Source organism: Pseudochaenichthys georgianus, chromosome 24, assembly GCF_902827115.2.
Source record: "Pseudochaenichthys georgianus chromosome 24, fPseGeo1.2, whole genome shotgun sequence".
NCBI lineage: Eukaryota > Metazoa > Chordata > Actinopteri > Perciformes > Channichthyidae > Pseudochaenichthys > Pseudochaenichthys georgianus.
The window spans coordinates 28,769,617-28,796,340 of record NC_047526.1 but is presented as its reverse complement, the minus strand read 5'-3'; the positions used below and the strand labels follow the sequence as shown (position 1 = coordinate 28,796,340).

General features: G+C 39.2%; 1 protein-coding gene across 2 annotated transcripts in view; it reads right to left on the bottom strand.

The window, feature by feature from the left end:
- Positions 1-26,724, bottom strand: part of LOC117439990 (disks large-associated protein 2-like) — a 119,880-nt gene that overhangs the window by 16,717 nt on the left and 76,439 nt on the right. For both annotated transcript variants that reach the window (XM_034076163.2, XM_034076164.2), the window contains exons 3-7: positions 20,807-21,018; positions 18,042-18,192; positions 16,594-16,813; positions 7,525-7,569; positions 3,053-3,109 (exon numbers count right to left, since the gene is read on the bottom strand). In XM_034076163.2, the coding sequence (XP_033932054.1) occupies positions 3,053-3,109; positions 7,525-7,569; positions 16,594-16,813; positions 18,042-18,192; positions 20,807-21,018 (685 nt within the window). The remainder of the gene's footprint in view (positions 1-3,052; positions 3,110-7,524; positions 7,570-16,593; positions 16,814-18,041; positions 18,193-20,806; positions 21,019-26,724) is intronic.

Below are 26,724 nucleotides of genomic sequence, written 5' to 3'. Positions count from 1 at the left end.
TACACCATTGTGGTGACCACCTATTAATACACTGGGACATAATTCATACATGGAACTACGTGCAGTTGGGGGTATTGTTCCCACACGGACATGTTATGTGTTTTCTATATATGTTGTGTGCCCTCTTCACTTCACTCTCTTCTTCCGGATAAATGTCCTTTTCTGCTCCTAAATAAAGTACCCTTTTGCACCTTCATTGCACCGCCTCTGACACCCTATCTCTCGGCACTACACCATCACATTTGTCTGATAGCGCTTCTAACTTCATTAACACAGTGTATCGACAGCATGCATCACACAAGGCTTATCAAATCCTGTGTTTGGGGAGCAGCAGACTATCGTCCACACGGTTCCATCGCGTTGAAGCTTGCCGGTGGCCGTGTCTGGCACGCAACCAACAACCAATCACATTAATCTCCCGCCCCGGTCACACAAGCATGCGGTTTAATTGGCTAGCACTTGTACTGGCATATGATTTGATTGGCTGGCACTTCCGTCAACGCTTGGAAAGTTGAATTTTCTCAACTTTCGAAAGAGGCAAAGCGGCGCGACGGAACCACAATGCAGTACGGCAAAGCTTGACGTCACCCCATTCAAAGTGAATGGGAATTGGGAAGAGTCTCCGTTGAAGCGACGCATGTTGCCGTGTGGATGGGCCGTTAATAAGTGTAATTAATCAACTGACTGATCTTCAGGAAATCAATTGATGACTACTTTGATAATATATGAATTGTTTAAATTGTAACTAAAGCACCAGCACCAATGTCATTGGATCAAAATGGTCTCTTATAGCCTAGGCCAGGGATGGGCAAATGGCGGGCCGCGGGCCGCATGCGGCCCCCACCTCCTCTTTTTGCGGCCCTCTGATTAATTTATAAACAACGTAATTAATTTAAAAAAAATATAGGCCTATATATTTATATATATATTTTTTTGTATTACTTGTAGTACTGATACCGTCCACTAGACTCCTAGTTACGTCGCGAGCTGCGTAGATGATTTCAAATACCGCGAAATAATCTGTGATGCATTTCTGTGTATTTCCCGGGGAAACCCTCACAAGAAACACCGGCTGTTGTTATGCCTGCTGTGACGTTAAGTTGCCTCTTGTAATTATGCCATTACAATCTTCAAAGTTGTTTTTATCATCTGAATTTGGCGAAACAAGTTTAATATTCTTAAAACCAAGACTTTGTTTATTTGAAATCAGATGAAAACAAACTGTCACGGACCCTGCCATGTTATCTATGATTACTACGCTTTTCATTCATAATTTCAGCGAGAGGGAGGGGGGGCTGCGCTGAGGAACAGCAGAGTGCAGGCGTGTGGACACTCCCCTTATTGTGGAATAAGGGGAATGCAGAGACAGGCTACAAGTGTTTTAGGTTCAAGTTAGACAACTAATGTCTGGGTTAGTGTTCATGACTTCATGTGTATGTCATCTAATGGTTAATCTCAATACACACACATTTTCCGTGCTTTCCAATAGTTTAAAATAGTTGTATTCCACTGTTTAATAACCTGTTCAATACAAACATGCCACTTGTAAAAATGAAATAAAATGTCTGTGAACTGATATTTGTTTAGTGAGCTTATTAGAGGATGTTCCCATTTGTTGGGGATGTTCCCTTTGATTGTAAAATGTCAATGAAGATGTCAGACTTAGTATATTTGTTAATAATTACATATAACACACGGAACTTTTGTGTGTGTGTGTTCCAAGTGAATCTGCGGCCCCCTGGTGGCCAGTACATCAATGATGTGGCCCCCACCACCATCAAAGTTGCCCATCCCTGGCCTAGGCTATCAATTTGTTTTCGACTGTGCGTTGGACAAAGCAAGTTATTTGAAGGAGATCTGGGATCTTCCCACAGGCAATTACAAATATATATATTTATTAATTTTAAATTTTTTTGTTTCAGAAAAATATATAAATATAACATAAATTAATGGATTCCTCGAAAGACATCTCGGCACATTAATCTACGATGCATTTATGACTATAAATAAAAACAATACAAAGATATTTCACCAGATGAATCCCCTTATTCTCTGTTAGCACCATTAGTTAGCACCATTAGTTAGCATCTGCAAAGCGAGCTAAATACACACTTCCTGTTGACGTTGTTTACGTTGCGTATTATATAGCGTTCGACCAACGTCAAATATGTCAAACCGACAGCTAAATGTACACACCATGGATGTATAATAAGAACTTATGCACACAGGTGAGCTAGCGACGTTACGTGTGTTGTTTAGGCTACAGGGGTTTTAGCCATAAATTAGCCTGCTTTAAAGCCTTTTTTGCAATATTGGAGAAAATTGTGATTCAAGTAAACCTGGAATGGAACGAGAAATATTGCTGACATGGTTTTAAACTTTGCATGGACATTTGGATATGTTTTAAAATTACTAGCTTGACTTTTTAATGTCAGCCAACAGAAAATCAAGTGGACGTTAAGTGACGTAAACGGCCGTCCTCCGCAAGCTTTTTACTTTCAAGCTTACAGATGGTGAGTGTTTAATTTTCACAACGAAGTAGATTCACTCAAGTACTGTACCTAATTTCAATTTTGAGGGACTTGTACTTTACTTGAGTATTTCAATTGTTTGCTTCTGCGTCCTTCTACTCCACTAGGGCCTACTATAAGAGGTAAATAGTGTAATTTTACTCCACTACATTAATGTAATAAATGTAGTTACTTTACAGATTTGGATTGATGATGTGAAATATAATCAACACTCAAATAAGACCTTAGTCACACCTGGAGTAAAATGCATAAGCTTCCCTGCAGAATGCAAATTAATTGTGTTAAGAGTGATGTATTACAATACAAACTTGAAACAAAGCTTATTAGTTAATAGGCCTTGCAGGTTAACGCAACAGTTGTGTTTCTTCACCATTCATAAGAGAGAAGGTTAACTTATCTCACTCTTTCTTGTTCTCTCATTTGCAGGAGTGAAGGAGCCCCGCTAACAAATCCCATGGATATATTACTGCAACTGGCAAAGTAACGTGCTATGGAAGAAAACAGAAGAGATGGAGTGGTACCTGGAGGTGGCTGAGCGCGGTCCACACTACAGGAAGAAGGGAGGCGAAACTGAATCCCTACGAGGAGCAGACAACACCAGTTAGCAACAGCAATGCAGGTATGAAACACTATAATGCACACCAACAGTAAATCCTATATCTATACCTACCAAAACTCACTCCAAAAAGGTCTAAAGCTCATTGACAAAGATTTACACAATGTTTTATTTGTACCTATCCAGTTGTTAATTCAGTCAGTAACAGGCAGGGAGAGAGAGAGAAACACAGACATGCTTAATTTAAAGTGTTTTGGGTTACATCAATGTTCCTAAATGTTAAATGTGCAGCGCTGAATGCACTTAGAGAAATCCCAATTGGCATAAAAGATTTCATTTCAGTTAGTTACCTTTACAGTCCTACTGATTCAGCACCTCAAGGGGAAAAGGAAACATGCTGATTTCTGGGTAAAAGTCATTATCCAGCATTTGCTGTGTTTCTGTCTCAAATGCAGACATTCTTACGGCACTGACAAAACTCGCAACTTTATGGTGTGGGCAATGCTTATTGGCAAACATTCTCCAAGGCCGAGGTGTCGTGGACATTGGAATATGTATTTGTCCAGACTTTGTTTGTGTGTACTTTTGTTTTAGCTCTTAATGTTGTCAAACATATTTTTGCATTACAATGAATTAAGTAGGTGGAACAATATGATACACAATTGACTGAATTTGAATAAAAATGGAAATCAGCTTAATTTTCTTAAGCAAACATAAAGGCCTTTTAAAGAGTCAATGTTGGCCATGGTTGTTAGGAACGTTGCCAATGGTATTGCACTAATGTGTTGACTATGTCTTATTGTCCTTACTTATCAGGCATGAAATAACATGCATCATCTGATTCTGAAAACAGACAGGGACACCGTATCATATTATACAAATGAGACATGTAGCAGACATTCAAACAAAAATATGAAAAACAAGTAACATTTTTTAAATTAAGGTTTGAATCAATTAATAATTAACATTTTCTCAATTCACCATTACCATTTTTAAATGGCAAGATAATTAATATGTTCCAATCATGGATATTATTGAAGGAAATGACAAATATTAAGTATTATATGTTCAGTACAGTGTGTCTCCTGAGAGAGCCACAGAACATTGCATTTTTTGGGGATTTTAAGGCCAAAAAAAGTAATGAACAAAGACTAAGCAGAAGAGACACAGACTATCATAATTTGAATTACCTACTTCACAACTGTAGGAAAATGCCAAGAACATGAATAGTAAAATGTTTGTCTTTGTCATGTGGCTTGTTTGTATATCTATAACATAAATTATATTTAGACAGTAGGGAAATGAAAGACAACATGTGCTGAGAGACCCAGACAAGGAACATGTTTTAAACTGAAAAGCAGGACAGTCTAACAGTCTTTTTTTCTTTTGATCAATGTCCTGACTGCCTGGTGATGCAACAATATAATATAATGAAAAGCATTGCTTTCTTTCAGCATGTGTGGAGTTCCACTTTTCACATTCCCATTTTTCAGATCTCACACTGAATCTCCCATGTTACTGCATTTAAATGCCATTGCATTTGATGGCATGAGCTTAAGCCATACTTTACATGAAGTGAAAGTACACGGCTGCACTTTAAATATAATTAGAATAACGGCTTAATACTGGAAAATTAAATTATTACCACTTATTGTGTTCACACTTAATCATGTAAACACAATACATTCTGCTGAGATTCCAGATTGATAATGTAGGCACTTTAAAAACGACGGTACTTACATGGACTTAATGTAAAGTGTGACGTAATATCATTTGATAATAGTTTTGTTGCAGAGAATATGAAACAGACCTTCTCTCTCGTGCTTTTTCAACCAGGCCCCCGCACAACTTTTCTCCTTTTGTGGTCAAGCCTTAAATTTCATGAAAATCGTTGCAACAGTTCTGACTGCGTCTCCTCCCCGTCCGACTCCCTCCATTTGTGCAAGAGGCCGTTCTTGCCATAGTTGTGGATTCAGACTGGCAAAGAGGCTGGTGGGGTGCTGTTCTTACTCAGGGCAGGGTGGGTCGTGGCTTAATGACGTGCAATGACTGACGAGCTGCATACATGAGCATGGGGGCTGAAGATGTAACAAAGTGACGTGAAGTCTCTCAGATCTTTTCATAACACTGTTTGAACTGAGTAACTATAGTACTTCACTCCATTTTATCAGAGATTTTTTTTATGAATAATTATATTCCAGAGTCTAAAGCCTAAAAAATAACTGCCTGTAACTTTATCTAGTAACAATAATTAGTATCTCACTGATTAACAATCAGTTGAACTGGCTGTCAGGATAATGAGCACTGAGTGCATACTGTACAGTATACGGACTAACAAGTTGAAAGCATTGCTTCTATTTTAACTAATTGCATAAATGTAGCACGCTTATTCAAGCGGTTTTCATAAGGCCATTACTGTAAAGCTAATATTGCCATGTCTATTCAGTGATAGACTCAGGATTAAGTGCTTCTACCGAAATAGTCAAAAATGTTCTTTTCTTGTGAAAATGTTTCCTGCTCACCTAATTGCCATTTCTTTAGTTTGCATAAAAGATTGCTACAGGCGAAATAAATGACTGCGTTACGCTAAAATAACACTGTGCTTTGCATTAACGAAAGCATCGAGTAAGGGGAACATCCTTTCTGGAGATGTTTGCTCAGGAATAGGATTTTGCTTAGGTATGGCATGGGCGGTTATCAAAGTTGGATGAGTGGATGGATCTATAAATGGATGGATGATTTGACATTGGACAACTAGCAGGACCTAAGGGTGTGTATTGGCCAGTGATTCCAGCTGATTCGGCTGGATTTATACCATTTTAAAAAGTAGGTTTGTGAAGCCCTTTTTTTTTTTTCAAAGAGCCGTACAATAAAACAAGCATGTTTTCATAGCCACATACATATATACATACAGTGGTGATGCCCCCATGGATGCAAGGTGGATTAACCTTTTACAGTATGTATGATATTTCGCAACAAACCAATACAAATCAATGGCTCGTATCATTTTAACAAACTGTCTTTTCATTGCCTTTGCGCCAATGAGTTAGTAGATAATGCTCCAAATAAATACACAAAAAGTTTACCTTCGCCAGAATTTACAGATATGTAAAGATATTCAAAATATAAGTAACTTAAACCAAAATACCGGCTAGCAGCCCATAGAAGATGTAAAAATCCCTTATTTTACCCTATAATCACAAATGTTTGACAAAACAAACATTAACCATATTGCTATTTTTCAATCCCTAGCTATAGCTATGTTTACTAAGATATGTTTGTCTGGAATGAAGCCCTAGAAGAAAATCTAAAGAGCTGTTAAAGTGAAACTAGGGGTCCCTGGGATTTGTCCTTCTGGGTTTGAATCTCCATACATTTAATATGTATTGCTTTGAACCAAAATGTTGGACAGATAAAACAACAAATGGACCATTGGATATCACCAGCCTCTGCTGCTAGTGGGGCTATTAAAGTGGTTTTGCTTAAGTAAAGCAATGGCAGCTGAATATATGTTATTACATATACACATTTCATGATGAACAAACATTTCAATTACTTCATCTTTCCAGAATCTGCGATGTGTAACCATCACACATCAACCTTTTTAAAATGGTAAAGTGAGTATTTCTTGTTTCTATCCTTCCCTGTTAAACTAATGTTAGATGAATATGCTGAATTTAAGCCGCCAATATCTCGAATACAGATCTGAAAAGGTTTTACGTAAATCTTAACTGCGGCTGCCCAAAATTAGAGTTTAAAAAAATCTTATGGACGGTAGAATCTAAAAGCATGATTGATTTGTGCTGGTTTGTAGAACAACGCTGTTATGTTGGTCATAACCTGCCTTGCTGCATGCCTGACATCTAAAACAAGGACACAATACTGTGTGCTCATTTAATTCTTTGTTGTACACTTAAAGAAAATGTATACAATGGTAAAAGCAAGAGGGTGAAACGCTTCCTACACCGATGAATCTGAACAGAATATTAATACAAATCATAGCAAATAAAATAAATAAAGAAATCAGTTCCATGGTTTTTGTAAAAGGCTTCAAGCACATCTCAGTTAAAGTATTTTCCAGTTGTGCAGAAGAAGATCTTAAATGTAGCAGTTACTATTGTAGTGTCTCTCTGCTCAAATGCAGAATATATTCTACAAGAAAAGCCAGTGTGCTAACACGAGGCCGACATGTAGTCAAGTGCTTATTAATGTTGTTCTTTTGGCCTGTTGAACTCCAGCACTAATATATAATCTTCACAATTCCACTGGATTCAATGTGGAAACAGATGAAAACACTTAAATGTATCATACATAGTGAGTATGACAGCATTTTCAACTTATGATATATCTTATTTTAGTGTAAAATGATTCAGACAAAATGTATGAAGAACTGTATTAACAACATATAAAAAAAGATAGAATAAAGCGGTTCCCTACCAGACCTACCGTACTCTCTACGCCCCCCAGCTAAGCTACGGATGCCTGAAATGGGGGGAAAAAAGAAAAAGAAAACAAACAAACCAAAAAATGATAGCTTAGTAGGAAAGCAATGCATATTGAAAGGGTCAATGTGGAAGACGCTGTGCCTCGCCCATGCTGTGTATTTGTGGCGTGGTAAAGTGTGTAGACACAAACAATACTTGTTATGCTATGAGTGAGTTCCATCTTTGTCACCATTGTAAAGCTATGACCCCCATTTTGCCATTTAAATTACCATGAACATCGTAAGCATTTTAATCCATTGTTTTTTATCAATTTATGAAAAATACATAAGGCCAATAAAAGTTGTAAATGAAAATTCACAATAAGCACCACAATAAGCAAAGAAAGAAAAAAAGTATCACATACTGGTTTCATTCTTTTAACAAAATAAGCATAAGCTAACAAATGCAAGCTAAAATATGTTTTTCAAAAGGTGCTTTATGACTTTGACAAAGTCTGATTCACTAAACAAAGCAGTCTGAGATCCCTGAAAACATGATTGATGCAAAACAGAGTAGCTTGAATAAATGCAGGAAGAGAACATAGGGGTAGAAAAGGATTTATATTCAAGCAGTGTTACAAGTTCAGATCAGATTCCATCCAAAAACCTTTGTCCTAATAGCTGGATGTGGCACAGTTGTTGCATCAAATATCTTGATGACAACACAATGTAAACAAAAACTCATGGGGTAATTGACTACACACTGTAACATGTAACAGGTAGACGATTCAGAATTTCTTACAAATAGTTATATATTTCATTACACAAAATATGGTTGCATGGTTAAAAATAATACCCTTAAGTTTTTGTTAAATGTACAACTTTCATTTATTTATATATATATTTTTATTTTATAATACTTAGATCTCTTTTGCTACATTTCAACTTTTTAAGGGAAGGGTAACTTCTTTGGGCTAGATGATGAAATGGTGATGACACTAGATTGAATGCTTGTATAGCTTGTTGGTTCCTTGGGATGTTTGCAGATCAATTGAATATACATTTAAAAGAATGGTAAGCATTTGTACAGCATTTCCAATTGTATTATTCAAAGCTTTTCCAATGTTGCTGTAGTCATTAAATCAATTGAATATGTGTGATGCACTTCTCTTGTGTATGATGCCACAAAGCACACGGATGCTTCCACTGAGCAGTCATCTCAAGAATCCCACCAACAAACTCTTTGATTTTAGTATACAATAAAATAGGAGACATGTGAATGAAACCACTCTCTGCCAGGAAACACCTAAATAACCTGTAGACGCACGTGGCTCATGCAAAAATAACTACATTATCTTATTTCTTTTTTTAGAGCCATCAATATTTTCTGAAAACATAATTCCATTCCTGGCATTGATGGCTTGCACGAAGGCTTCACATAAACGCCTAATATCTATAACTGCAAACGTTGAAATGAAGTCAAATACCAAAAAGAACAAAGGACTTGCATAGAATGAATGGATGTAGATTGGAGACATCATGATTGGTCAGTCGTCAGCACCTTTTAAATTAGTTTGCATTCCCCAGACAATGGGAACATACGATTTCAAGAAAGGAATTTCACTGCAATTCCCTCTTAATCATTCAAAAAGCAAACATATGAATACAAGCCTTTCCAAACATGTTTTTTAAAATATATATACTTAATATGTATCATATATTAAAATGGTTATAGGCTAAATGTTGTCACGGTTATATGCCTTTCACTGAAATGATTTAGGCGATGCCAGCCTTTGTGATCAAATCACAGAATTGGATTTGTTTTGGTTATTAACGACAGTAAATAGGCTGTAAGCTTTTAGAAGTAATTTCTCTGTATTGCAAATAGTGAAGAATGGCAACAATAGATTTGAAGTTATTCCATACCTATTATTATTATTTGTTGTACCAAAACTTCAAATTCCCAGCTAAGGAGTTTTTGCAAAACATTATCAGCAAAACCTACGATTATACAGTTTGACTCTGTAACATATTAGATTATCAAGGCAAATGAATCATTTAAATAGCATTTCAGCTCAGGTTTAATGAGGATCTGGAACAGGTGTGTGGGGCGGAGCTACTGAAATAAGTTGAAAGGAAATGTCTTCCTTTAATTTCTCCTTCGTGGCTTAAACTATAATTAGATGTTCCCTTTAGTACAACCTTTGTATAAAGATCGTCTTTTAAAAATGCCACTGTTTCTCCTTGTATTGTACTTGATCATGCAAAGGGAGAAGAAGATCCACTCTTCATAAAGTGAGACATGATGCCTTTCCTTTATTAAAAGTCAATTTGAAAGGTTCACATTTCAGTCAGGGGTCGTCTGACACATACGGGCTTCCCACGGTCCTTTGCGGCACTGATCGTCCTGATCACTGCCGTCAAGCTTGCAGATGTTTTGTTGTTGGGCTCCTTCCACGAGCCTCAGTATTACAGTAACTTTGGTACGCCATGTTGGGACAATGGGCCAGATGAGTGGTTGAAGGGAATGGCAGTGGCTAATGAAGACTATTATTTTATGAGCTACACCCAAAATGAGCAATCGGGCAAATATAGCAGATGATTGAGGGCTCCTACCCATTAAGGTTTGACAGGAGCCCAGCTAAGCCATCACGAGTGAGGCGGTTTTAGTACATTCACTGGTACTACACTGCACCTCTGGGGACATGGCGAAAGGTGGAGGCCCTCAGCGGCTCTGATTGTCTTCTTATAGGGAACAATGTTTCTCTTTTATTTTTCAGCAGTGATGAACGACACTACAAGCATGACAAAAGTCCACCGTACCAGAGAAATGTGGCATTTAAAAAAGTTGAATATTAAAGAATATTGTCAAAATCTACTAAACTGTTTAACTGTTTGACCTTTAACTAAAATAACAAAGAATGGATAGGTAAGAAACCAAACAGTTACAAACATCCAGTCACCACTGCATGAAAAACAATAGCAGAAACAGTGGTGTGAACTATGAACCCCCAACTCCCTTATGACGTGCACACACAGCTGGATAATGGACACGATGCATACATGAAGTCAGACGTTGAAAAGTGCTGTGTTTGGTTTAGAACCACAGTTACAACGATAACCCCTCTCAGAGCTGTCAGGAATGAGTTTGATGTTTATAACTGCAAACAGTACGAGTATTGAATATAAGTTTCTTTATATACAAAATGGTACATTTATATACATATACAGTGTTAAAATGAATGTGGTTTGTGCGAGAATGAATTGAAGCCAATACATTCATACTTCTCTATCATAAGTCTCCTTTGCTGTTTCTTCTCCACATGCTGTTAGACTTAAAAGTCAGTCAAAAATGATAATTGTAAATAATATTAGCCAGGGACAAAGTCCACTAAGCATCGAGACAGTGTCATCCATACAGTACTCCAAAGGAATAGGCCTTCACAGATTTCATTATAGTTTGTTGTCATAACTATCTACTTTTTATCAAGTTATTACAATTACTTATTTACGCTTTGTTCACCGTAGAGAAATCTTTTGTGAGTTGGTCATTTTCTAAATGCCCATTTCCAAAGGAACTGGCTACAAAATGGATGAAGGCCATGGGAAAGGAATGCTTTTATTGGAATAACTAGAAATTAAATGATATATCAATATATTCTTAAATAGTCTATTCATCTTTGATGCATTCATTAAAAAACTAGGGTTTATAAAGGTATTCACAGTATTTTGTCAGTATACTCAGGTGCTTAAGAGAATGTTTCTACAGGAAGAGAAACTGGAATGGACATGAACTATTCACTTGCAGAAACAGACCAACTTATGCCTCACCTCCCAATGGCTGATTATTGACTTTATCATTAAGTTACCCTTATATTTCCAATCGTATTTACTATCTTTTTATCTCAAGGTTGGGTATTTATGACGGCGGAGGAAAGAGGACGCTGCACTTGTTGGCACTTGAGGATCAAGCATCAGCCACATGCTCTCTCACACTCGTATGTCACGTCATTCTGGTGTAAAACATATTCATTCTCTTTTATTCCATGGCTAACCAAGACACTTATTAAAGATTGTTTGAACAACAGTGTAACCTGTTCAAGAGATGACAGACTGTGTCTGCATAGAGTAAAGGGACACCCAACAACTCCTCTGCCCTGTCTTTCTTGGTAAATGTGTTTTACCTTGGCTTCTTCATCTCATTTTACAGTATGCTTAGAATGGGAATGATTAGAATGACATAGACAGATATGACATGGGCCCACTGGTGTACTTCCTGCTCCACAGTTCTAGACTGGCGCTTCTGTGACCACCTGTGTGGCCAAATGTGTCTGGCTGCTTTTGGACCTTATGCTTTTTGGTGATCTCCCACGGGAAATCCTCAATTGGAATCGGGCTGGCCGGGCTGCCTGAACCCTCTGGCGTGCTCTCAGGGGTTCCCTCGATAATCTCAATTCGGGGTGGATCCATCAAGTCCATAATGCTGAAGGGTGCTGGCTCTGGTTGGCACATCACCGACTTGTCCTCTTTATTCTGTCGAATGGACCAACTTGAACCTGCTTGAATTCCTACAGACACTCTGTCGTCCGTTTGGGTGGTGCTGTCACTGCACGGCTCCCGGCACAAAGTCCACATGTTGTAGCACTGAGTGAAGTTGAAGAAGTTACTGTTGAAAGTCTTCAATTCCCCACAAACATCTCTACGCAGCTCTGCGAGTTCATAGCGCATCGCTGATATTTCATCCTTCCACTGCAGATTGAAGGCAGCAACCATGTTAGCAGACTCTTTAAAGGCCTGTAGGGCCTGAGGGAGCGGCGGCTCGGAGGACACGGGAGAGACAGAAGGGATCCTGTATGACGGCGGGGATGTCGGTGGGACCGAGATGGCTGTAACAGTCGAGCTACTGTGATGGCTGCGAGCAGCAGCAGTCTCTCTCTCGAGCCTCTCCAGCTCCACATAGGCAGAGGAGCTAGCACCGTCATCATCCTCTATCATGTCTTCATTTAGTAAAGAGGTCCCATCCAAAACATCATATCCCTCTGTAAGAAAAATTTGAATATGCAAACAGAAGGACATTCAAAGTGAAAGGAACAGCTGGAGTGTGATTTGATTTGGATTCTTAACTAGAAAATAGACATATCTATGGAAAACATACAGTATGTGAGTGGCAGGTAATCGCAAAGACATACAAGATCGGACCCAATTATTTTCTGTTTGGCACTAAAGATTTAAGTGTCTTGGATCAGCTCCAACCACTGACTGGTGTGCTGTTTAGATGCTGCTTTGTCTGCACCAAGAAGTAGTGTCATCAAATCATACATTTCAAAGGTGAAGACATTATCTGTCCATGTTTGATCAATGACTTTGTTTGCATGGACAGTAAGACAGTATCACGTTCACGATCAGGTTTGTGAAGTGTCCCATGTATGTGTTTGACCGTGTAAACGCCATATCCTGTTTTTAGAAACCTGCATCAGCCCTAATCTCCTTTTTGTGAAACCTGAATATGCTAGCTTGAATATTCCAAAAGAGTCATAGCTGTATGACACTAAAAATGGTGCCGGCCTGAAAGGGCCACACAATCAATCAAATATTAATCTTATTCAGGATCCATCACATATCCAATCTATTGCTTCCTAGACTGGGAGTTAGCCACCAGCCGGCTGCTTTGGCTTCACTTTTGGGGAGCCATCCTAGGATCCTCTCCCTGGTGCTAGCTGGCCCCCTCAGGTACCTTTCCTTGGTAGGCTTAGAAAGGCCCCTTGTAAGTGGCTTGCAGCTCTGAGCTCTTCATCCACTGCTATATATAGTGACGGTGAGTTGCTAACTCCGGTCAAGTGGAAGACAGTGTTGTAAGAGTATTGTAGCTCAAATATTTGGTCGAGAGTGAGAGGAGAAATCACAGTAAAGCTGTCGGTAAATGTCCAGTGGGACGGTTTGCATCCACAAATAGACCGCCACAATGTTAACCGGGATATTAATATATATCGTGTTTATGGGGATATGTGTAAAAATCAAACCTGGAATATAATCATAACCATTAGAAGCATGAACAAGTGATACTCATGTCCATGTAAACACACTCACTCTTTGTCAGAATTATAATTATTTTCTGTTTTTTTAAGTTGCTTGTAATTAGTACATCGGGTTAGCTCCACGTGACAGTGCTTCGTTCTGCCAGAGCCAGTACAGAATATACAGCAACTTTTTCAAATGGGTTCTTTAGTTGCTTAACTTATACAAACATTTAACTCACATACTGTAGGCTTTTCACAATGTTTTTACACTGCCTTCTCAGTCATCTCAAGGCTTCTTTCCATCTTTTCACTGCACAGCACAGCAAAGACTGGAATTAAACATGAAATACAGAAATCATTATCAAATCATTAATCCATTTTCTGAGAACCCTTTTGTCAATTCATGTCAACATGTTTATTTTTGTGCCGTTTTGTGCAAAAGAAAAGATGTAAAGGGAGTAGAAGAATCACAACCCACTGGGTCAAGAAGCAGATATGAACCCTATTGAACATATCAGGTCCAAGATGGTTGATTAGAAAATGTGAAGTAAGTAACCCGGTGAGGGGAGGGGACACTCCCCCCTTCAGGGCTGCACCAGGGAGAGGCTGCAATCCCACAGTCAAAGAGAGCTGACAGACTCAATGCTAAAGCTTAGACTGCCACATGGGGCTTTTTTTTTTTTTTTAAAAGAAGTCAGAATTTCATGGAAATAAAAAGTTGACACATTTACAGCAGGCACATGCTGATCTCACAAGTAATTGGAGACAGTGGCAATACGATTACATTCAGTGCTATTTTATGTTTGCCATATAAAAACGTTTTGAAAATGCAGGAAGTACATACATTTACACTTACAATGTGGTGTAAGCACACTTAAAATAGAGACATGGTAAACAACTCACAAAATCCAGCGTCAAATTAATCACTAATAAATATTTAGAGTTTTATGAGTTGTTTAGATCCGTGTTTGATACTTTGGATAATATGAGATATTTCTACCAACTATATATTTATGAACTCTATGTTTCTATAATTTAATGAGAAGGCAGTGCAAAAACACACATAGATATATGTATGCGTGTCAACATTAAAATACCTGCAACACTCATCACTGATGCCTCCAGTTGTTCATTCCACCTGGTTATCCTTCAAGAGATGGATGGTCAAATGGAGAGGGGTTGGCTGCTCGTCTGCCCTATGGAGCATCATGGGGGCCCTTACCCACTTAGGGGCCCACTAGCCTCACACGGGGTTCGGTTCATAAGCCACCGACAATTGAATTTTAAACTAGCACTAACATTAAAAACATGATTCCAGGAATCAATGTGTGTCTTAGCCAATGTAGCCTGTTACTTTATTCATTACCACTATTTCCCCAGAAGAGTGCAAAGAGTACACCAAAGGAGAAACATAATTTACTGTATAGCTTGTACTGGGAGGTGACAGTACTGTATATAATTAATCACTATTCAGGGAACACTTCCTCTGGGTCGCTATACATTTATCTGACATATTATAATTGATGCATTATGCCAATCTTCAAAATACATCTTCACAACATATTGTACAGTCAACTGATTGTTTTAGTCCACATGGAGCTAACAGAATTGGAGCAGAGAGTTAAATGAATAGAGTTCAGCAAATAAGACAGTGGGATTGGAGAACACTCCTTTATCTTCAGTACTTCTGTCACATCGAAGACATCGTTGATGGAAACCCAATTGAAGATGAAAGGATTCCAAAAACAAAAGTCCAGATTGCACAAGAAAACAAACCCACAATGAGTAAAAGTTCAAATGTCTCCAATGTTAAATCGACAGGAAATTGTACAAAAACAATCAAATCCAGGTCGTAATATTTAAAAATGCAGGTAATTGAAGAAAAATGTTTCAATAGGGTTCATAGCTTTACTCTTGCAGGTAAACACCAAATGCACTTAGTGAGGGAGCTTCTGCAAAGACTCTGTTTGCACAAAGAACCTGTTGGGCTAATTGTATACTGCTCGCACTGTGTCGCACAAAACCTTGAATCCTTGCAATGTTGTATTAAAAACAGCATTTAGGACCAATAAATATGCAGGTCCATGAACACAATGTGCTCATTTCAGAACATGTTGAGTATTGGTCCATTTTCATATTGAAGTTAAAGCAAAAAGATAACTATGACCGACCGTTCAAATGAAGTTTTCTAAGATGGAAACTTGCAATGTATGAGTTATTTAGACTAAGATTGCTGCTTCGAGGCTTGAGTTTCATGCAACACCATACAACACTACTGCAGATAATCAAAGGTTGTACACCTCAAACTCGAATATGCCATCAGTATACGGTTCCTTTGTGCAACCAGCATGTCTGTTTTGTGTGTGTGTGTCTGTGTGCACACGTGTTCTAATCTAGAGGTTATTGACTTACCTTTTAAATGGTTAAAAGATTGTTTTTTTAAATTTGAGTATATCAATGACCAGGTCAGTCACAAAGCATGTGTAAGTGCAACAGAGCAGGGGGAGGACAGGCGGAGAGCTTGTCCAGTGTATACTCTCAACACAAATATGTCAACAACCCACCGCTCCCCTACCCCTGGCCTGTTTCGCTTGTTATCCCTCCCTAAGTAATTAACACGTTTCGCACAACACATATATAACACCACAGTTTAACATGCTTAGGGTCGGATCTGTTCCTCTTAGGCATGCCATGTGATGTGGCTGTGCTGTAGTACTGTGAGCGTGTGTTGCGCAGTGTTTTGATGCGACCCTCCCACCCTTTTTCTGAGTCTACAGCTTGGCAAAACCACAAGTGACTAACCAGAAGCTTGGTTAATGATGCGTGAATCGTGCAAAGTAACACACAAGCAAATCCATCTGAACAATCGGGAGTATGCAGAGGCAAACACAAACACAAGCACACCATAGCTTCCAAAGAAAAAATAACTGGGATCATTCATCTGGCATCTCTGAAGCTCAAGGGTTCCCCACTGTACATATGTAGGTATGTCAGGTTTGCGCATGTATAGGAATATGAGGACGTGTAGTCTAAGCCTTCTCTCATTTAGGGGGGGGATTGTTTTACCTGTTGTGGATCTGAGAGTTGAAGTGACAGTGGAGGATGTCATTGAAGGCAAGCAGTCGTCATCTTGGGAATAACCAGCCTGAATTGCACGGAGGTAACTGTGGCTTCGAGTGCGGAACGAACCGGGCAGGTCCAAGGCTTCCATGGCCTGGGATTCTACTTCACTAAAAACGGACTCGCAAACTGACTCAAACTGGCCATTGATCTCAGTCTCACTCACCTGAGAGACAAAAACAGGAATAGCAGTCCTTAATTTTTCCTCGTCCTTTCTCTTTCTCACTTTGATTCTTCCCCTTTGCACAGCAAATATGAAGGAGTGTTAGCGTATGGAAATGCCACTGTCATTCCGACCTTAAACTGAATAAATGTCAAGATCAAATGGAAAAAAGGCAGATGACAACAGAAAACAATCAGAAACATTTTCAGTTTGTGTTGTAAAACATTGCATTCACCACATATCCCATGACTAAGATTGACTGTACTGTATACTGTATTACTTAATGATAACTAGAAGAAACACTAGCTCTAGCAAGTCTCTTACAAATCTCCACATTTCTTAAAACTGACACAAGATTAAATTCATGTATTCTTCTTAAGAACATGCAACACAATTTCTGTCCATCCTGTCCTCTGTCTACATAATCATGTATTTTCAGTTTAATACTTAGGAGCTAGGTTTCCCTATAATTTAATAACTATTATTTTGTTCATTGTACAACCATTCTTTTGGACAAAACCTCTCCTCCTCTCGTTACTCCCTCTCCTTATGGAAGTTGTCTTGCTGTGTCACAAATCGTCATAGCAACCACCTCTTTTGCGACCATGGAGGTCCAAAGTGGACATGCACAATTGTTCCAACTGTTTACATGTATAGCAGGGAATGAAAAGGTAATAGCTGAAAAGGTTGCTGCGTGTGGTTAAACAGGAAGTTACCGTGTCTCTAATCCTAGTATCCAATTCCTAACATTAGTAGTAGAAAAATAAGCTCCGTTAATCAAAACAAACTGCTGCTTTTGGCACAGCAGCAGTAGAGTGATGAATTGTTTATAAGTGCTCTCTTCCAGATCTTCATGTGCAAAATCAGGATAAAGGCAATTTGATGTGAAACTAATATCTTCTTTTCTCAATTATGTACAATTTCACGGTTCTTTAACACGAAACACTTAAAGAAACTAACCGTTAACAACTGAATAATGTGTCTGAAGCTTATCCAGAGGTACACTATCCGTTAAATTATCAATTTAAGACCACAACAGCACGTTAATGATGCCATCAGACTTCAGTTGAGACAGGCATAGCTTGTCTACTAATCAGCTGTGGACCTCCAATATGGACACCTGGATTTGTAAGTCCTCTACGCAAAGCTACTACATACAATACAACATAAAAAAGCTCTCATTAGTGTCTCCAGGTGTTGCCTCTGTGCGATGTATGTGTGCAAGACTCACCTGGCTGACGCAGCTAGCCTGACTGAGGGTGCTGACGGCACGCATGTAGCTCTGGTTGCGAGAGCGGTAGGGTGGGGGGTGAAAGGAGGCAGGGTCCAGCGTGACACTAGGGTGGGGTCGCATTTCTCTTGTTTGCAAGTGGTAGCCCTGGCTGAACAAGGACAGGGGGTAGGGATGGATACGAGTGCACAGTTCAATATCCAGACATGGAACATAGCTGGATAATTATATAATTCACAAATCTATTGGCTAGAATGTATCTAATCTACTCTGAGTCTTCTGTGTGGTAGTAGTTCATGTTTGAGCTTTTTTATCCAAAATGAATCAGCCATCAAATGACTCATATCTAGTACTATTTTTAGTGACTTTTCAGCTTAGCTCCAAGTGTCCTATGAAAAACAGACTTCTATCACTACACTGTAGGTGACATGTGTATGGCTTTTCTCTGGTTCTCAAAAGAAACAAATTAGGACTTGGAGCTGCAATAATACTAGTTTGTTAGACTTCAGAAGCCAAAAAACAAAGAGGCTGATTTGTTTGTGAACCAAAGCTGAAGTGATCAAAAGCCCCCTGCGATGATCCTAACAGAAATAGCCCTAAGTGGCGCTAGGGAGGAGAGGTGCATGACGCCTCCCCTGGTTCACCAAATCGTGCTTTATCTGAAAGCCACACTGCCTGAATAAAAACACACCGCCGAGAGCAAAAAGCCAAACGTTAGTCAAAGCAAACTGAGCAACAGTAAGCATAGTGGGAATGTGAAAGTGAAGCAATAGCATACTCTAGGTCACAAGTTTATTCTTTTCCTGGATTTCCATCTTCAAAAGATGCATGTCACCAAAGAGGAAATGCATGTCTGGGAATAATCAAAGAGCAACTAAACACCACCTGAACATCTTTGCTGACCTGCAGTGGAGTAGGAAGATGTACCACTACAAATAGGCCTACTTTTTTTCCATGATTGTCTATTTTCATTGCAGAACTATTTCAAGGAATCAGAAATATACTCAACTCTTTGCTTTGCTACCAATCTCTCCTACTCTCATACAGGGTGCCTTACCAGTATGTGCGTCTGTGTATTGTGTTTGTTAAAACGGTGTATGACTGATGATATGTGTATGTCTCTTAATGTCCACTATGTTTGTATATGTACATGTATGCGGAACTGCAGGACGGAGTCCAGAACAAATGTCCTTACGGGGACAATAAAGTATATCGTATCGTAATCAGTAACTTTAATTGATATCCTTCTGTGTGACTATGATTTCCCCCAACCCACTAAGCCCAGGTACATTTAATCGTGCTCTCTTGAGTCTGACGTTGTGAACACTTGACAGTTTTGCTACAGGTTTGTCCACAACACTGTGATAAAATGAGGAACATTGCCTTTGTAAGATGTTGGACACATATTGAAACTAGCAGATGAAAAAGGTCACGCAAACAAAACCCATTTGGCACTGCAGCATTCAACCGAGTACTACTTTACCCGATCTCATGAAACATGTGCCGATCGAATACTTTGCCAACAATGCTCAAGAGCAACTTGGTGAAGTGGTTATAAAACAAGTAAGCACAGCCCAGCTCAAATAGCCAGTGATCTAAGCTGGCTGGCATAAAATGATGTATGAAATGATAACCAAAGCTCTACTTCCTTGTTGCCAAGCAACTTCACTCCGAATCATGAAATAATGTAAAACCTCTTCAAATCTCAGCTGAGCTGCATCAGCAAACGACAGCTTTACATGGAAAGCATCTAGACATAGTAGTGAGTCATTGTTAGAGGGGTCAGATTTAGTGAAACAAAAAGGCTGACAGTAAAAATTTGAAGTAGGTTTATAAAGAAGATATTTAAGTCTAGACATTTTACAAACTTCTTAAAAAATATTTAGAAACCCAAATGCTCTCGCTTTGAACACATCTACTAAACACTGAATATGTTTTTACCACTGAGGTTTTGTTTGAGGAACATCATGTAGTTAGAAGTTGAAGTGCATATAAGTTGTACATGCTCGATTTTTCTCTCAAATTCATATTGCCAAAGCATGAATTATTCCATGTGGTGCGAGAGCTGTAGAAGTGTGTGAAATAGTTGCAGTACGCAGGGTTTTCCTCCGTTTTTATTTGGGGGATTAGGGGTACTGTTGGGGTGGGGCTTTGGGGTCCTCCCTTGAGAACATTTGTTACCTTTGTCCAGATGCTCTCCACTTTGTTTTTAGCGCACCGTAGCAGTAAAATGGCAGAGAAAACCCAGGTACTGACGAACTATAATTCCTCACTTTGATTAAGTGTGCTGATCAAAGACTTGGAAGATATTTTTGTAGCATTGGTAAAGCTTGACAAAACCAGCACCTACACCAACACGTAATTTCTGCGACCATAATTGTTTGTGTGCATTTATAAATGTGTAACACCGTGAAGCTTAACCTTGTCCATTTCTTCTGACCTCAGTCTATGAACCATTTTGCAACCAACTGTGTCAGTCACTGAAGACAACCTTCCAATATCTGACTCCTACAACTCATTGAAGACGCACTGAAAACCAATCTGATCACCTCCCATGCAATCATTAATAACATCATAAAAAGCTGTTCATTGTACTCATAACGCAACCACCAATATCTGAGCCATTTCCACTGATAACAATATATTTTCAAAGAAAATAAGGAGAAAGGATCCTTCTAAAATGGGTTTAAAAATAAAAGAGTTACAATACATTGAAATCTACACAGCTTTAGTGTGGACATATTGGGCTATGCAGCCAGGCCTACCTTTGGGAGTCTAGATGGGGTCTCTGCATGGCTGATTTGAGGACGAGAGCATCTGGCCGAATGGCTTTCAGTGGGGAGGTCTTAGGGCTGGTGTCAGAATCCCCACTTTCATCTTCCACCTCTCCCATAGCTTTGACATAACTACTGCTGCGCATCCGCCGACACGGGATCTCATCATCCCCTGGGTATCCAGCCCATTCATCCTGGGGCACCTGTGGGAGATAAAACACCTTTTATTGAATACTACATATTCATAATCCTATGAAATATTTACTTAGCTCTGGTGACTTAAAGACCGTGATGGAGTGAAGATGTAACATGTGTCCATAGACACAAATATCAGTCTTGTAAAATGAGCTACATCAGAGATATATTATTTGCAAGTACAATAGGGCCCAAATAGCCAAATGAGTGTGAGAAATGTATCAGACAAGTAGTCAGATAAGCTCTGGCTGTTTTTTTCCCCTAAACAATAAATTAAGCTGATTCACAACCCTGGTTTCAAGCTACACTTCATTTCATCCCCCTCGGAGCCTGGGCTCTCAAATTAAACCAAATGCTTAACCTTCGTCCACCCACGAGAATCTCAGCGTTAAGTTCCTGTCTGCATGATAAGGCACTTCTTATCATTCTTATATAAACAGAATGACAAACTATTGTAGTTAAATGACTTAAGGAGTAGCTGTCAACATGGGCCACTACTAGAGGTGTGAATCTTTTGGTATCTCACGATTTGGTTAGAAAAGACTCGTGCTTATTTTAGGATCTATTCTGGCTTCATGCCTGAAGTGTGTGTGTAACCTTAAGGAGTTGTTGTGTTTGGAAAAACATCAAGTGATTTCAATAATTAAAAGTTCTACAAAAGATAAAGTTGCTAATATCAATGTGCACAGGCTAGCTGTATCAGAATTTTCAAAAATAAATTGTTCACAAAATAACACTGTGAAGCCTCAACCTGTTAGACCCCAAGCCTGTTTTTCATGTCTCAGGCTCGAAAATGACATTTCCAGAACAAATGACCATAACTACACTTCTAAAAAGGGGACAATTAATGATAAACCTGTGAGTTGGATGTAGAAAAGTCAGAATCAATATAGATGTTTTTTATTTTAAAGAAAATTCTGATTGAACATAGTAAAATAACTGTAAATGATAGTGTCCGTCCAAAATTTATTTTTTACTTGTAGTGAAAACTACCTTTGGATGATGGGTTAGTAGACTAAAAGCTTTAGGAATCCAAAGTACAACATATAATAAGTACCCTGTATCAAGATTGATGCAAAACAACCTTTTTAGAGAGGTTAAGCAAAAAAAAACTCCACCTCTGGGGCCATTTGGGTGGAAATGGGTGTTTTTGCCATTTCTCTGGAACCCATTGGTCGATTTTGATGATTGACATCGCTTTTTAACCGTTAGAGCCAATAGAATCGAGGGAAAGTTCCACATACACACACAGGTTACCAAATAAGGAGTGAGAGTGACACGTAGCCAAAACCGGAGCTGCAACACACTCTGGTGGCTACCATTAGCAGCTAATTTGTATTCTCCGATTTTTGCATAAAAATTGAATTATGGATTATCAATACTTTTTTCAAAGTGACAGACACATTGGATTAACCTATGGATTAACCTTCAGCCGCATTTTTTCTCGTTGTAATGCCATTGAACACGACTTTTGATCAGAATAACAGCTAAAGTGAGCATATCTCCGTGTTTTGCTACCTAAAGCTACATCGTGTGTTGTCTGTATTTGCTTCCCCTGTCACGAGTTCTGATCGCTCAGTGATGATCCTTATATTTCTATAATCTGTGGACTCTCAGGATGTTATATAATCTTGTTTGTGCAGATCCAATAAGAATATGGATCGGTATAGCTAGAGTTCTGTGCTAACGGCGTTAGATTTTTTCGCACAGGGCTAATTCAGAGGCTCAGCGTTAGCCTTGTGTCATCAGTTAGCTGAGTTTCTTCCCGTTACATGGATATGAAACATTCATAGTTTATTAAATCTTAAGAAGCCCTCAGACACTGTTGCTTGCCGATGTTGTGGTTTCGGACCCGCCGAAGGATCCGTGGGCTCTAAAAAGGGCCTCTTTCATTATTATCTGCAATATTGTCATGTTACAGAGATTCAAGCTAGCTTCTTAATTAGCTTTTTCTCAACACCTCTGCCAGCTGGGTCTTTCTTGGTAAAAATCCTCGGAGACTCGTGGGTTTCACACTTCCGACAGCATCAACTGCAGTTTTTTTTCTGGACTAAACACAGAACTGGATAACAACAGTGTTATTAGCATGATGTTGGCTGAAAGTGTGTGGGTGTTGTTGAAGGCTTTGTCCCTTCTGTATGCCTTCAAATAGTGGGTGGAAATAACAAGGAACACTGCCTCCTGGGGAGGAATTGGTCATGTCCTGTGGGTTTAAAAATGCTGTGCTCTGGGTCATTAGCAGGACCTTAGCAGCAAGGCTTATGTATGTAGTATGTATGCAGTAATATAGTAGGTGTGTAGTATGTTTTTATATGGGTTTCCCTCAGATGTTCAGATGTATTTGCCTAGTCCAAACATCTTGATGATTGTCAAAGTAGAGCATATCAACTTCTATCAAGAAATTATTAATATTAGGTTAGTCAGTTTCCATTTCCAGACCCTGAGTCTGTAATAAAGTTTTCATTCATTCATTCATTTGGACCAGGTCAGCAGTAAGTCAGCACTTCATTTTAACTTAACTAGACAAGTTTGATATTATTCACAACTTAGCCTTCCATTCATTAATGTTAATAAAGTCAATGTTTGTGGTTCGGAAGAAAATGAATATAGAGAACCGTGTGAGATTCATCAGCATGTTTCTAGATGGAGCTCAAATACTACTTTACATCTGCACGATCATCAAACCAGTTGAATGGAAAGGGTGAAAGAACTTTTTTAGAATAGCACTCGTCTTGCAAATCAAAACATGAGCATACTTAATTCAAGGATTTGTAGAAACAGATTAATAGAATTCCCTTCACACTCTTGGCGCTGATGCAGTTTGTGTGTTTTTATGCTTGCACAGCTAAGACTGCCAATCATTGCCCTGAAGCTTGGGCTGTAACTTTTAAATCGGCACCATGTCATGAATGCCACAGCATTTCTGATAATACAGAATAAATTGATCTTAAAGGTCACCTACCATGCTATGTTTAGGCAATAGCATAGGTCTCAGATATAGAAAATATATAAAAAACATGTCTATGAAGTGTTTTGCTCAAAATACCACACAGATCTCCCATTCTAGCCAAGCCTCATATCCCTCTATTTCACTTCCTGTTTAAAAAGTGGCGATTTTATGTATAAAGCTTAAAAAAAAAAAAAAAAAGAGGGGTCTGAGCCAAGCCCCCAGGAAGTGCCGCGGACTCAGATGGAAATATTCGTGCTGGCCAAACGGCTGTACTGCACATCCGTTTGGTTGCCAGGCCCGGAAACACTTTTTCCCATTGACTTACATGGGGAAAGAGTGGTCTGTAACTCGTTGGATAATTTTTTTTAAACTAAATAAACAACCCAGTATGAACACTTGTATAGCCCTTATTAAAAACATTCGTTCCTCAAGTTGTAAAAATGTGCTAATAACGTTATTCTGAGAGTTATTTCCCTCGGCATTATGAACGCGCATCTAACCCACGGGACCGCGCTGCCCGGCACGTTCATGTTACGTGTTCAGCACTACATGAGTTTCTCTTTACCCATGGATGCACAATAACAACGGACCCATATCGCCTTACTGCCAGCCCACGGAGCTGTAATAATGGATATATATTGCACATGTTTGCTGTAATTCATCATTTGTAAAATATTATACTACATGGGCTGTATGATGTAAATCTTGTACCGTAAATGTTGTATTAAATAAAGTTAATATTACCGACGTAGATTAACGTTCCTGTAGCTTCTTATATATATATATATATATATATATATATATATATACAGTGCAATAATTCTTTCATGCTAAATGAAGCTCTGTTGGATATCACTAGATCCTGTTACAGCATAATAGAAGTACATAACGATTGATGTGTACATTAGCATAATTACTAGCTAGCCGCTAGCTGCTAACTGCATAATAACAAGCCATTACCATGCTGTCATGAGCGCACGGTGCTGTTACGTGTATGCAAATTGACGTGCTTGATGTGAACGAGCATGTTGGTTAAAGTTGCGAATGCGCTATGAGCGCACATACGGGTACTTCTCAGGCATGCCGGGTAATCTGTGACGTTTCACTCTCTCAAAAGTTGGGCCATTTTATCATCATGCGCTAATGAGCAACTCTCATAGGAATGAATGAGGCCCCGCCTCCCACGCTGTATCCAGTTCTTATTATACATCCATGGTCTGAGCTCATGCGGGACCCGGCAGCTACTGTCTAAACTAAATACTGCCGTGATGAAACGCCATATCATGGATTATCAAGGATTCTCTCTGAAACAGTACGGAGCTCAAAGGCTTTCTCTCTTGCCGGTTATACCACAAGGTGAGTTCCTTTTTATATCCTGCTTCTTCACACACATGCTCTCCAGTACTGGTTAGCTCTGAGTGTTAGCAATGCTAATGTAAACGCCGACCATATTACGTCCAAAACAGTCGGGCATTGTTTCTGATAGGGCCGTGGGTGTAAAGCCAGCCCACATTTCCGATATTACGTCATATCGGATCTGGATCAGCTCCGTTGTTATGGGGGTTATTCCCTATCTTTATTCAAGAGCGTGGTATTTCAATTTGAGAGCATACTTTATTGATTTCTTTCCCTCAAACCCTGTCCTCGCACTCAAATAACGCCTGCTTGCGCTTAGATTTGCTCTGCTTCTACTCAAACTTTACGCTTGCACTCAGATATATTGCTGTTTACAGATGTCCTGTGTTCCAGCTTAAAACCTTCTCCTCGCACTCAGGCTGTTTCTGTACGCTCGTGAAATTTCTGCTCTCACTCTCAGATTTATTCTGTGCGCGCTCGAAACTTTTGTGCAACAATCCTGTTAAAATCCCTCAACCAATAGGAGGCCAGGTGTCCTTGCGGGTGCATTCGTTTTACTTATTACAGCGTCCCGTAAGGGCGGTTCATCTTTGGTTTATAAACTCCCGCCCTCCACGGCTTTAACATAACATGTACTTCACTGTACAACTTTTTTTGGGGGGGGGGGGGGGGTAAGCACAGTTAGTATATGTTTATAAAACGGACAAGTCAAATCAAGCAATCTGATGTTTCTTAACCGTGATATAATGAGCGTATATCCCGGGTATAATTGTAGTTTTCACAAGTCAGTAGTATCCCTCTGCGTCTGAGAACCGTTACAATGCCTATGGTTACAACGAAACTAACGAACAAAGCTTAAGATGGAAACATTTAAGGTTAACTTCGACCTCCGGGGTGGCCTTACTATGGAGGAGTGGATTGAGAAGTGCCTATCTCCAGAAAAAAAAGCACCTAAACGACGACAATGCTGTCTGTCTAATATGTTCGCTAGCTGTTATTGTTGTTGCACTATGTTTTGTGCAGAAGGCAACGGAGGGACAATTTTATTTTATTCCTATTATGTAAAGTGCTGGTATATATACTGTACTAACTGTGCTTCCCCCCCCAAAAAAAGTTGTAAATCAAACAAGTGAAGTACATGCTATGTTATAAAGCCATGGAGGGCGGTAGTTTATAAACCAAAGAGTAACCGCCCTTACGGGACGCTGTAATAAGTAAAGCGAACACACCCGCAAAGACACCTGGCCTCCTATTGGTTGAGGGATTTTGACAGGATTGTTGCGCAAAAGTTTCGAGCGCGCACAGAATAAATCTGAGAGCAGAAATGTCACGAGCGTACAGAAACAGCCTGAGTGCGAGGAGAAGGTTTTAAACTGGAACACCGGAAATCTGTAAACAGCAATATATC